The following is a 13155-nucleotide window of genomic DNA, read 5'->3' as shown; positions in this document are numbered from 1 at the left end:
ACAGTCACGTGACACACTGGCGCAGCATTTTACTTTCTCACGGTGGGAATGCTTTTTGATTTGACAATTGGTTTTCATTTGAATTTTTGAATTTCACTGTGCAACTATTTGTTTCATTTTGTCCAGTGGTGCCCCTCATAGGATTTCGTACAGGAAATGCATTAGATAGATTATTAAATTAATACAGCCTTATGTGAGACGACTCGTCGCGCATTGCGCAGGTATATAGTCATGGACAGTTCAAAGCTTCATGGACTATGATCACAACCATGATGCAATAAGTTCGGCTTACCAATGATCTTATTACTAACGATCAGAAAAGAAACAGATTGGGTAAGACCGCACTCACAGCACCTTGAAGGCGCTGGCATGTTGCGTGCAAGTTGTAAACAAGTCAAGCTGAATGTGTATCTACCTCCCAACCCTGATGCTCTGAGCATCCATGCATCATATACATTTATTTCACACAGTCAAGGATTAGCTGCACGAAGTTCACAAATTCTCACTTCACAGTCCTCATCAGAACAGCAGGTTGATATCCGGATGGACTTAGAAGAAGGACCAGCCTTAGATTATGGTGATTACACTTCGGAAGTACACAAACCTCACTTTGAAGTTGAAGCTGAAGTTGCTACTATGAAGAAACGGATTTGTACAGCGGGTGTAAGTATTTCTTGATGTATTTCAATATTTTGATTCATTAATCACCCTTCTACTAATCAGGATCACCCGCTGTTGAAATGGATAGAAGATCAAGACTTTTTTCTGCAGGAGCTGCTGTGACACGAGGGCCGCGGAGATTATATTCATGACACCATCTGCAGGAACTGTTACTCTGGCACACCACATTTTCACTGTAAGGATTGCTTTGGCACTGAGTTGTACTGCCACACCTGTGTTGTTACAATGCATGCTAAAACTCCAGTGCATCGAGTTCAGGTACGAGTCTTACAAGTTCATACTGCAGTTACTTAAACATTTCGTTGCAGGAGTGGACGGGTTTGTACTTTGTGCCTGTCTCGCTGAAGAAACTAGGGCTGTGTGTGCAGCTTGGTCACCCAGCAGGTGAATTCTGCTTGCTGCCTCAGAAGGTGGTCAATGATGATTTTACTCTCATTGACTCCAATGGAATACACGAGATTGGCCTTGACTTTTGTGGTTGCAAAACTGCCAAGAGACACACTAAGCAGTTGCTTCGCATAACCTGGTTTCCAGCAACGTCCACCAACCCACGCACCGCAGCTACCTTCCAAATCCTTGAGCAATATCATCTACTATCATTTGAATCCAAAGTTTCAGGGTACGAGTTTTACCACTCCCTTGCTCGTATGACCGATAACACAAGACTTCGACCTCAGAAGGTATGTTTTCATCTTAATATGCAGTTTATCTATCTTACACTCACTAGGATCGCTACAAGGCATTTATGCAGATTGTCCGCGAATGGTGACACTTGAAAATGCTCAAGCGAGCAGGCCGAGGTCATGACCCTGCTGGTGTGGAGAACACAGGAAATGGTGAATGCGCTGTGATATGCCCGGCTTGTCCGCAGCCTAGCAGAAACCTTCCTGACAATTGGGAAGAGGCGCCAAAAGAAACACGGTGTAGGGATTCATTTCTGGCTGGGCTTGCAGAGACTGTTTTTACCTTAGTGTTATGTTTGCACTTTTGTAGCTTACATAATGAAGTTATCTTTTCACCATTACCAGTATGAGTCAGAGTCTTCAGTAGTTTTTATGACATTTCCTCTCCTCTGAGCCTTGAGCCTGGTCCAGAGACCCTTTAGGGTCGAATAGCAGCTAGGTTCTGCAAGACCCAACATTGTTCAGACTCACCATCTGAATTGTTGTACCTTCAACGGTTTGTGTGATTTCTATCTATACTCACATGTAACTGATGATTTTCAGCTGGCTATATGGTCTTTTTCTAGCCATTGATGCTAATTTCCGACTCAAACGACGTATGGTGTCGAAAGACAGTGCTGACCCTGGCCTTGGTAATGGATGGGCATATTTCGTGGAGGAGACTGCATACAAGAGATACTTACAATCTCATAACGGCACACTACAACAGGTGAATTATATTGGTCTGTCATGAGTCACTCTGACCAGCTGTTTGGTTAGAAAAGCACCTGTTCGTCGCATAACGCAGTAAACATGGCGGACACGAAGGTATCTCAAGGTCTAGCTGCAACGGGAGTCGGTACCATTGATTGTGCGCGACATAATATGAAACTGCCAAACAGTGTTGGTGACTTGCAAAAAGGTGAAAAGTATGTCACATAACAGCTTGCGAGAAACGATTGGCATTGACTATTAACATAGATACACGAATATGGATAATCTCTTCTTTTCAACTCTCCGTGGACACGCCATCAGCACACTCAATATCTCATATGATATCGCCTGCCAGTGGCACAAGCATCTCTGGGAGAGGATGTCGGTTATGTCCCCCGAACTTCATCTCGACCATGCAGCCAAGTTCATAAGGTTTTTCATGCCAAAATTCCATCTACCGGCGCATGTTCTCAAGTGTCAGACTATGTTCTCTTTCAACTTCTCTAGGAACGTTGGACGTACAGATGGCGAAGCTCCTGAACGAGGTTGGTCAAACATCAACCCAGTTGCCTCTAGCATGAAGGCAATGGGGCCAGGCTCACGGAGAGATACGCTCGATGATCATTTTGGCGATTGGAATTGGAAAAAGGTCGTAGGACTTGGTGAGTGTTTTGCTGCGAGTACGTACAGTCACATCTCACCTATGACAGGTGTAATGCTACTTCACAAGATGGATGAGGCAATAAGGAAAGCAAGGCACATCAGATAGTGTTTGAAGAACTTCATGGAGTTTTGAAGCCAGAGACAACGGAAACATGGAAGATTGAAATTGAAGACTGGGAAGACAATCCGAATGACTCGTCAGTCACCAATCCCTTTGAAGCAAAGGTTATTCGTAAGTAGCACAGTACTCTATCTGATTGCAAAGCTGACTACTTAATTTAAAAGCCATCACACAAGCTGCAGTTCATCTCAGACTTGCCCAACTGGAAGCAGCTGAGCTACAGCAAGGGACTGATGTTTCCATGCACACTGATGTATCGCCGAGTATATTCATCGCGTCAGGAATCGATCTGGAGAGTGAACAGTACATACTATTGGCTAACTTGATTTTCATTCTAATTTGTTTGTTTTATGGCCAGGCGTCGTTTGAAAGTGTATCGCAAGAAGCAGGGTCGCCATCCTACAGATACACAATTGGGTACAATTCAACAACTGCAGAATGCATTACAAGCAAAATCAATACTTGGAGACATCTCCAAATACTCTACACACCTGCAGCACAGCTCATGGAATCCAGGGCCGAGTCGCCTACCTCAGACGTGATCGAATCTGAAAACTCCCAACTCTGGCTCCCGTCTGCTCTGTGCAGCAAGCACAAGCATTGCAATGAACGACTCCTCACAACTGAGTGGGACTTACGATACGCTCAGGCTGGAGACGCCCTCGAAGAAATAAGGCAGAGCCTTCGCCTGCAGGACTACATGTACACTTTCAAAAGGGACTGGATCTGTGGTCAAATCGCAAATACTTGTGCGCAGAATGCCCTTAGTCGTGTTGAGTCCAGGGCAATGGCTGCTGCAGACAAGTATCGTGCAGCTCTCTCAGATCTTGCACGTGTCCTCCCAAAGGACGGCTGGGACCACAGATACAAGGTACTTGACAAGAAGACTGACGTACGTGGGATGTCAGTTCCCAAATGAGGCGAAAGCGAAGGTCGAAGACAACTATCATGGATCTGGCTGGTTGAAGGAGTCGGGGATGATAAAGATGAGATGGTACAAGATAGTAAGCTGGAATGTAAGCTGTGTCAGACAAACACTAATCTTGCTTCTAGGTCTCAGGATTGAATGGTGCAAAGCTCGTGCGAGGTCCATGCGATGGGCAGAAGAAGTCGAGTTGCTCCAGGAGGAGATGCGCTGGGTTTCCTGCTTTCTTAAGTGGCATGCAACCTGGTGGAAAAAGAAGATTGCAGAATGCACGCTTGCCACTGCAGCTGATAATGAGGGTCTGAGTGGCTACGCTTGTCGTCAAGCTCAGCTTAGGGAGGATCTCACTGATTGTTTTGAGAAGAAGTGGGCAGGGTGTCATGCTGTGCATTTGGTAGGTAGTGCATTGGAGACTATGGTGGCTTGTGAAGCCAACTTAGATCTGTACCTTCCAGAAATACGAGTCCCTTGATATCTCATCTCATATGCAACTTTGTAGTACCCTATGCACCGGCATGTCCCCATCGTTTGCATTGTTCTCCACATTGTTCTCATGTCGTTTGTGTTGAGCTGTACATTGTTTGCACCGCCCGCCATTTCCCGATTTCGCATCCGTTTTGCCCGCCGCACCCAGGTCATAATGCTATTGCTTATTCTTATCAGGCTCTTGTAGTTATCATGAAATAATGCATTTCTGGCTCTTGTAGTTACAATTGCTAATACAATATGTCTAACTTGCAACTACAATAGGTAATGCATTATTACCCCACGAAGTTGTCTCATTGTCTGCAGTTCACTCATAGTACCCACAGATCTTTTTGACAGCCACATTCAAGGCTGTAAGAAAGGGCTCATACTTTGAACTCTCAGAACAAGACATCCAAGCCTTATGCAAGGCTTTGAGAGCTGACAATGCAAGCTGAAGGGTTGAGCCTTTATCAGATGAGAAACTCTGCTGTGCATTGTCAGCATGCTGAGCAAACAGTCAGTGACAAGGGAGACATATCAGCACATAACACACTGCAAGAAGGGATGTGAATAGCTCCACTTGTTTCCACTCATCATTGTTGAGCCTCAACTGGTCAATTTTTGCATGCTGTGCAAGGTTAGGCTCTTGAACACCAAGTTCATATACAAAAGTGTTGACAAAATGACAAAACATCAATGTAATGTCACTGTCAAGCTCATAGCACATACAGGTTTCATCTTCTCCATATGGTCAAGCATAACATAAATTGATGACCAGCAGACAGGCATATCAAGCAAAAGCTGAGAGGTGACAAGGCTCGTACTTGGACAGGTCTGGACATCCTTAAAAAGCTATTTTTATTGTGCAGAAGATCATGCCTTGATGACATTAGCAACAGTAGATAAAATCATTACAGGAATGACTTACTTTAACTGCAATAGCTCAGACAAGGCCAATTTCATCACATCGGCCATTCTCTTCGACTATAGATAGTGTGGGATGCTCAGGGTTGTAATAAGGGGCTTTGCTATATGTTGAGATGAGGGCCCTTGTAGTGAGGTGGATAACATGAGCCAAACACCTAGATACTTGTTAGTACATGCTCGACTCACAAAAACATACCTACCTGATACAGTGTAGGACTGGAAGTCCTTACAGCCTCCTAGAGGCTATTTTTGTGGTATCCCTCAGCACCCTATTACTTTCCTATATGAAGCATAGCTTTCCTGCAAGCCATGCATAGCGGCCACTACTTTCCCACGACGACCGCAATGTTCCCCGCATGCGCACAGCCGCGCTTAGCGGCCGCTTTTCTCGTGCTTTATCAGCTGATGTTCCGCACCCATCCATAGTCCAAAACCAACCCAATGGTACGTTATTTCATGATTATATTTACATATCAGACCATTTTCGCATCGGACCACCTTTATTTCATCATAGACCCTTATTTACATATAGCTTTACATACCTAACTCGGTAGCGCGTCGGCTCAGTTCCGTGTGACAGCGCTTAGCGCAATACTTAAGCACTAGCAGTACATATCATTCAGTAGCTTGTTTTCCAGACATTCCAGTAGCAAACTCCCATTAGCCTACAGTTGGTAGCTATTGGCAATCAGTATCCATTTACCACTTGCATCATATCAGTTATCACTTTGCTCTACATCTATCTCTATTGTCTATCATCTCTATTATCATCCGAACCCCTCGCGCATCGGCTGCTTCACAGCCGCGTCTTTCCCGTGCCTTCAGCTTTCACCTGCCGCTATGTTCCTGCACTACGCACGCGCACCCGCCGCTTTCCCGCGCTTCGCATCGGCCGACAAGCGGCACCTTCTGCATCCATTTCTAGACCTTTGCTGCACTAGCTTCCCCTTTAGGGTCAAACGCACTTGTTTTGCAAGTATAGCAGATAGGCAGTGCACAACCTACAACATAAAGATATCAGTTTGGAGCCTATAGCACCACTCTGAGTTGTAAACCTACAATGGCACTTTTTTGGGATCTACTTGATACCAGTCCCCTGCTTCACTCGCAAGGCAAGCTCATTGAGCATTGTGTCATTGTTTGAAGCATTATCACAGGTAATATGCCCAATCTTGAATACATGCACAGTTAGTAAGCAAGACTGGACAATGACAAAGCTTACCTTATGTGTGATCCCCACTCGGTCCACGATCTTGTATAAGGCTTGTCCAAGGTGTTGTCTGTTGTGGGAGTTGTTGTTAAGTATAGTGAAGCCAATAATGGCACACTGAAACTCCCAGATGCCAGGTGACGACTCCTGTTGGGATCCGAAACAGCCAAAGACGCAGAGGAATAAAAGTAGGCGAGCGCAACCTAAAACAAGTCGGACGAGCGATGCAGGTGACATCGGCTGACATTTCTTTATATATTGCAATATACTCCTATGATACTAAAATTTTCTGTTCCTATGCTAGCTAGTATAAAGGCTCGAGTGCGAAGGACACAACATCTCAGTTCTAACAAAGATACTGAGATGTATGTGTATCTGATTCTATTTACATTACGTCGAGCTCACAAAAGACTTAGCATTGTCATTGTTTAGGTACTTGTCACGTAGTACAAGAGTTCTAACAAAGATACTGAGATCATTGTCATCGTTTAGCGTATCGCGTGTCTCCTGCTCGTCTTGAAACTCTACAACTCCTTGATCCAGTGGCCAGTGGCAGCAAAATACCTGTTGACATTGCTTGCTTGCCAGGCATCACATGTCAAGTTGACTGCACCTGACACAACTTTACTCTATGCAAAAAATGTCAGTACACAAGTTGTAGTTCTAATACTAGTACAAATATACATTAAGTCCTTCCTTGAGCTTTGTCATCTGGTTCTTGAATAAATCCATGATATCACAACGTGTGGCTTTGCGATTGGGTATAATGACACCATTCATAGCACGAGATGCGACATCAATCATTTTTTTGAAGCTGGGATGGTCAACGGCCTGGATTGGCTGCATCATAGTCAACCCTTGCAAGCTCACAATCCAGTTTGAAACAGTCACTTCTGACCAGCATCAACCTCTCTAAACAACCCATTTTTTTCTTGTATGGGCATGACAGATAATTTTGGTTTGATTTTTTCCTAAACTTTCACATAGGTCCAAGTGCAAGAGCCACAACAAAACACAACAAAATAACAATACAGATGACAACTACACTGGTACACTCCTAAACCTGTGCACCCTCAGGTAATTTATAATATAGCGGCTATCAGAGTAATATTAGTATGTCAGATCAGTGCATGTAACGGGCTGAAGCCTCACAGTGTCAAACACATGATAAAAATGCCCGTTCATACCTCCCTCATTGTTGTTGCCATAGTATTCCATTGGGAACCACTGTCACGCAGTCAGCAACACGAAGTAGCCAGGAGATAATACTCAGGTCGCACATGATCCTCTGGAAGATCCTCTTTCCATGCCCTTATCATTCGGTCTTCAAGTGTCTGGTTCACAAGCTGGAAGCCATGTCGGGGAACGACAAACTGTCCAATCTGTAGCTCTGTATCGGTAACGATGCCTCGCGAGATACGAGCATACGCGGTCCGGTAAAGCCCCCTGTACAAAATATACTCGCACCTGCATTTTATTATCATCGGCTGGCGGCATATTGAGAGAGCACCCACCAACGATCCCAATCCTGCGGGTCGATGTCATGTACGATACCATCGTACACCAAAATATCGTAGGGCGCCGCTGTAGGATTCATCAAGACTAAAATAAATATAAGACATGGAAGCCACACACGTCTACTGGCATGTGGTTTCGTGACTACGTATCCAAGGAAAATAACGGGGTGAGGGTACGACTTCGCCATGATGCGTGCGAGCTCATTGCTCTGCAATTCACGGTCGAGCGGGTCTTGTTCTAGATGAAAAACATTGTATGTAAGAACAATTGACTAAGAAAGAAAGTGTGCCGAATGTACCTTGACCGTTATGTGATACGACTACAGTTACCTCTGACCCATACACATCGAGCACAGCTTCGATTGCTGGCGCGAGCTCGCCATGGGGTGAGGGTAGGAGGTGGTGTTGCGAGTGAACAATAGGGAACTAAGGGGGGTAAGCATGATTGGAAATGAGTCATTTCACGCTAACCTTCGAAAGTAGAGCAGCACCCCATGTATGCATGTTAGGGCCTGGGCCCAAATCGACATACTCAAGTTTGGTGTGGTCATTTCCCTGCATGGCTGCACTGAAGGAAAACTCACATATCCGAGGTCTTGGAGAGCGACTCGCGTCCTGATATAAGAGGGTGAGCCAAGAGCTCATCCAAAGGATACAGCACACTCACAAGTCACGATTTCCATAGACTGTCCGCTACGACTAATTAGCACACCAGCAGCTCATTGATTGGCATTATAATTCACATGTAGATCAGTCTCCAGAAGGCCAACCACGTCAAGTTTCATATCTCTTTATAGCAATGTCAGCAGCAAAGGGCCTTGATTGAATTGCCTCACCTTATCATATTTCGGATCAACCCCTGGCTGTCGTGCCCGATATTGTCGATACCAAAATGCACTGTCCATATTCCAGCGTTGATTATCCCCGTGCCCGATTTATAAGGTCTTGGTCCAACAGGAGTCCAGCGGTATATTGTTACAAGGACAGCGGACAGCGAGAAAAGTGTAAGGAGATGACGAACAAGGAAGCTCGTTGAGCTTGGAATATGAACTATGGAATTGGCTGCAGTCCTTTTTCTTGATGGCCATTCAAATACCAACGATGTTGCGACGAATTGTGCGACGAGGACCCTTGTGATAAAGTATTTCAGCGACAAAGACGAGTGTTTTTGCAAAGAACTTACAAGTCCGAGCGCTCACGCAAGTACACACCCCCTGGCACAAACGCGTAGGCGACTGTCCACACATCGGCAAGGTAGAAAAGAATCGTAACAAAGAATGCTGTGGAATATGTCCTTCCAGCCTTATTCGGCTGGGCAGATTGTCGAATGATAGTAGGGAGCAATGACATAACAAACACAGCCAGGTTCAGCCCGCCAACAAAGCCCGTCCAGTCCCTGAAGCGGTACATCACGAATGCGCTTGCGCAACCGTAACTGAACCATAATGGATTGATAAACCAGCATGCAGGGAGGATCGTGGGCAATGCAAGACCTATAGCCTGTGCAATCAAAGTGAGAGAGCCGTGAAGATGTGGCAGAGGGCCCTTGGGTTGGCTGTCTTTGTATCCTGTCCAGGACCACGCAATGATAGTACTGGGGTCTATGAAGAAACAATGGAGAGTGAAAATCATGCTGCCGAGCGCAATGGAACCTGCAAGCCATCCATGTGATGTAACCTTGCTGCTATCTTTTGAATCGCTTATTTGCTTTTCTTCCTCTGGAACGGTGAACGGGCGGGTGGCAAGTTCGTATAGCGCACAAAACGCTAGAAAAAGTCCTGTTTTGTTGTATCCTCCAGACTCTTCATTGAGCATCGGCCATACTTCGAAGTAGTTAGAGGGACTGAAAGCGCAACAAATTTGAAATGACATACCAGGATTTGTTGAGTGATTCGCGTGTTTTGCTAGAGAAAGTAATACAAGTCCTAGACCAAGGACTACGCCATGTTAGTCGTCACTGCTATTACACTACGTGATTGATACTCACGCAAACCCTGATATCCATCCTTCCCAGCTGACCAGTCGGTGGTCTGCCCTACCAGGAGCACCACATTCGCAAAGTTGACTACAATCAACCTTTGCATGGGGCTCTTCAAGGCATAAGACCCTAAGCCTGTCAGAATTGCCACCGCCCTTAACGTGACCTGACCACTGCGCGTAAGCGCCCAAGTGCGCAACGGCCCGATGCCCAAAAGCGCAGGGGAGAGCAGAACGAGCAAAGATAACTCCGAGCCCGAAAGTGCAAGTTGCCAGACGGAGAAATAGAACAGGGTAGTGATAAGGGACGTGAAGATGGACCAAAACAAGTAAGCTGTAAAGGTGGTAAATTTGATGTGACTGTGTAATCTGTTAAACTACGACACGTACACAAGTACACATCTGAGATGAAACCTATGACTGCTCGTGCATCTCGAGAGAGCGTAAGTGCAGCCTGCGTTTTCTGAAAAAACGTCCGAGGCACAGTTGCTGATACATGGCTGACCGTTTGCTCATTCTTTGATGACGCAGCTAACCCTTCTGATTTGGTTTCAGTCACACTACTTGTCCCTTTGGATGGCACTGAAGGCGATCTATGTAGTACGTCAGACATTGGTCATACAAGATGGTGTAGTTGGTTATACATGTCATCACATCCAACGCTGGCATCCAACGAAACACCGAGTACAATCTGGGGGATAATGAAAAGTTAATACCGAGCATCTGGGATATACCTGCTTATATTTACCTGTAAATTAGAAGCTTTGAAGTCAAGCTCCGTGATCGAGTCGAATAGAACATCGAGCAAGATCAAGGACCACTCGAAAAATGAATAGCGGGTATAAGCTAGATTGATCACAATTGTCAGCCCTAGCTGCGCTGAGAAAATCAGCTACGACCTCCAGGAATCCGGTATATCTTGTGCTGAACGAAGAAATAAATCATGGGTATGATTGATACGAAGAACCTATTCTCAGAAATAAGCTGCATGTGTGTATGCTATGAGGCTCGATATTCTGACTAACCCTGTTGCAACATATCGGCTGTAGACTATTGGTCAGTACATGCATACATGTATCTAAGATAATCCTCACCGTCGCCGACGCGCTTTTACATGCCCAATTGGAGTACATAGAACGCCTCCCCACATCCATGGCACGTTGCACAGGATATACGTAACCATGAGAACATCATGCACGTCATGGTCATCGTTGGACGTGATGTATACCCAACCACCGCACATCAATGTCCGAACGATACCCACAGCAAACAAGAAACCCGGCAGACTGGTGTTTGGCGAGCGCCTCAGGAAATACTGCAAAGATACAAGGGCGAAGCGTGGACCTGTGTGTGACCATCACAAACAAGCCTCACAAGCAACGGCAGCTAACTGACCAGATGTCAAAGCGATGAGAATCTGAAAAATATTGCGCTCGGGGTACCAGTCACCGATACTGTGGTACAAGCATATCGGGTTCAATATTCGAGCCAACAGAACTTGAACGTACATACGTGGCTGATACCGACGGAAACCACTCGTCAGGGTATCCGGCAACCCCGTTCTTCACGATTTTTTTGTAATGCAGTGCGCAGCCGAGTAACAAGGCAAGACCGAACGCGGCGAGCGCGAGGTACGTGTGCGTTGCAGCGACATGGGATGCATTGATAACAAGTCGTTGAGCTCTCACACCAGGTACGCTAGTGGGCGGCTGCTTGCGACCCACCATGGCCAGTAATAGTTCAACGTCGTAGTCTGCCTGTAGAACGAAACGTGTTTCGCGTCTACTTAATGTCACTAGTACTACTAGGTTCGATATTCCGTCAGTCACGTGGTTTTGATTAATAATACGTCGGCCAAATATAAACACACATGCTGTCGATCGATGCCCAAGGGCTAAGCACATGAAGATGGATTCAAGACAACCACCCCATATACCGATTACTATCTTCACTGGATTTCTTGGCGCAGGAAAGACTTCCATTATTTTGTCACTCCTTCCACTACTTCCCAAGGATTATAAAGTGGTCTTACTCAAGAATGAGTTTGGAGACGTCCAAGGTGTGCATAATTGCTGCGATCGCTGGACATTTAGAGGGAATACACATTACCTTTCAGTGGATAGCCAGCTGGCTAAACAATCCAGTTTGACTGCCGTCAGTGAGATCTTGAACGGTTGCATGTATGTCTACACTTCATCGTCTTACTCCATTTCCTAACCGACCGTATCATGCGTAGGTGCTGCGTACTCGTCGGCCAGATGGAAACGGCCCTTCACGAGATCAGAGGTACTTGCAGTCTGACTTAACATAACCTTACCGCACTTATATATATATATATCAGACAAATACCGCCCTGACCGAATCATCATTGAATGCTCGTAAGTCCATCCAAATCCCCCTAGCTTGGTACTCACTGTCATGGAGTCAGAGGATCCGCTTTTCCCGCCACACTGGCGTTCCAGATCCGTGAGCTTGAGCGACAGACAAACAACGACCTTCGACTTGACGCAATAGTTACCGTTATCGATGCCGAGAACTTCACGGGGTACGAAGATACCTCTCCCACAGCCAAGATGCAGGCAAGCTACTCGGATATTATTCTTATTGTACGTATCTCCCTCGTTATAATGAGGCAATCTCATACAAGTGCCCAGAACAAGCACGAGCACCTTGATGAACGAGCCCTAGACATACTGATCGATAATCTTAATACCCTAAATCTCGACACTCCCAAGATCAAGTGCAATGGTCGTAACGGTGTGGACCCAAACATTCTTTTTGGTATCGACTCCAAGCTTTTCAGAGACCCAATTCCAGAGGGTATCGAAGATCATCATGATGAAGTAAAGACACTCACAGCATACCGGGGATTCCTGCCGACCTGTCACAACCATGAACATCACGATAGAGAATCGTGCATCTCGCATATTGAGGTGGATGTGGATAAGGGTATGCTTGAGAGTGCTCTTGCCTCTCTAAGCAAGGAGAGCGTTTGGCGAGTCAAGGGGTTTATTCGCTTAGATTCTGCAATTTGGATCTTGAACTGGGCATTTGGTCGGTACGACCTCACACTGTTGAAAGGAGATACATCTTTTATGCGAGATGCGTCCATAAGACTCACCATTATGGGAGACAAATACGAGTTGGATCGCAAACCGATTCCAGTGGCGGTTAAGAAGTTCTGTGCCGATCTCCAAGTTCAAGTGATGTAGATTAGATTACGTATACGTGTCTAATTGAAATTTGATTACCGCCGACGACTGCAAGAGATAAGATTGGAGAACGTTTTC

At 45.7% G+C, this 13155-nt stretch overlaps 3 protein-coding genes across 3 annotated transcripts; 2 read left to right on the top strand and 1 right to left on the bottom strand.

Annotated features, from left to right (window-relative positions):
• Positions 1–294: 294 nt before the first annotated feature.
• Positions 295–4238, top strand: F5147DRAFT_748193 (uncharacterized protein; the record flags this gene model as incomplete). The annotated part of the gene is made up of 15 exons (XM_041440034.1): positions 295–663; positions 790–939; positions 990–1361; positions 1409–1435; positions 1469–1602; positions 1908–2073; positions 2124–2272; positions 2325–2719; positions 2797–2952; positions 3006–3144; positions 3200–3258; positions 3279–3744; positions 3769–3845; positions 3895–4141; positions 4169–4238. 15 exons carry the CDS (start codon positions 295–297, stop codon positions 4236–4238), a joined length of 2976 nt encoding a protein of 991 aa, XP_041286367.1.
• Positions 4239–7371: 3133 nt separating this feature from the next.
• Positions 7372–11648, bottom strand: F5147DRAFT_724368 (Frag1/DRAM/Sfk1 family-domain-containing protein). The gene is made up of 22 exons (XM_041439038.1): positions 11378–11648; positions 11261–11319; positions 10960–11209; positions 10891–10908; positions 10765–10832; positions 10614–10711; positions 10510–10556; positions 10256–10458; positions 9876–10199; positions 9763–9825; positions 9072–9711; positions 8725–9018; positions 8632–8677; positions 8556–8581; positions 8473–8503; positions 8360–8419; positions 8188–8314; positions 8007–8126; positions 7886–7955; positions 7652–7838; positions 7524–7598; positions 7372–7467 (listed from the first exon to the last, which is right to left on the bottom strand). The coding sequence occupies exons 1-22, from the start codon at positions 11590–11592 to the stop codon at positions 7429–7431; spliced, it is 3060 nt and encodes a 1019-aa protein (XP_041286366.1). The 5' UTR covers positions 11593–11648; the 3' UTR covers positions 7372–7428.
• A 115-nt stretch (positions 11649–11763) lies between these two features.
• On the top strand, positions 11764–13122 carry F5147DRAFT_724361 (CobW/HypB/UreG, nucleotide-binding domain-containing protein; the record flags this gene model as incomplete). Its single annotated transcript, XM_041439037.1, has 5 exons — positions 11764–11924; positions 11982–12151; positions 12207–12243; positions 12294–12471; positions 12520–13122. Coding segments are annotated over exons 2-5 (826 nt in total), but the record flags the coding sequence as incomplete, so codon positions are not given.
• Positions 13123–13155: the final 33 nt, after the last annotated feature.

Source organism: Suillus discolor (assembly GCF_016758755.1).
Source record: "Suillus discolor strain FC423 chromosome Unknown F5147scaffold_100, whole genome shotgun sequence".
Taxonomy (NCBI): domain Eukaryota; kingdom Fungi; phylum Basidiomycota; class Agaricomycetes; order Boletales; family Suillaceae; genus Suillus; species Suillus discolor.
The sequence above is the reverse complement of the archived record's forward strand: the minus strand, read 5'-3'. Positions and strand labels throughout refer to the sequence as shown.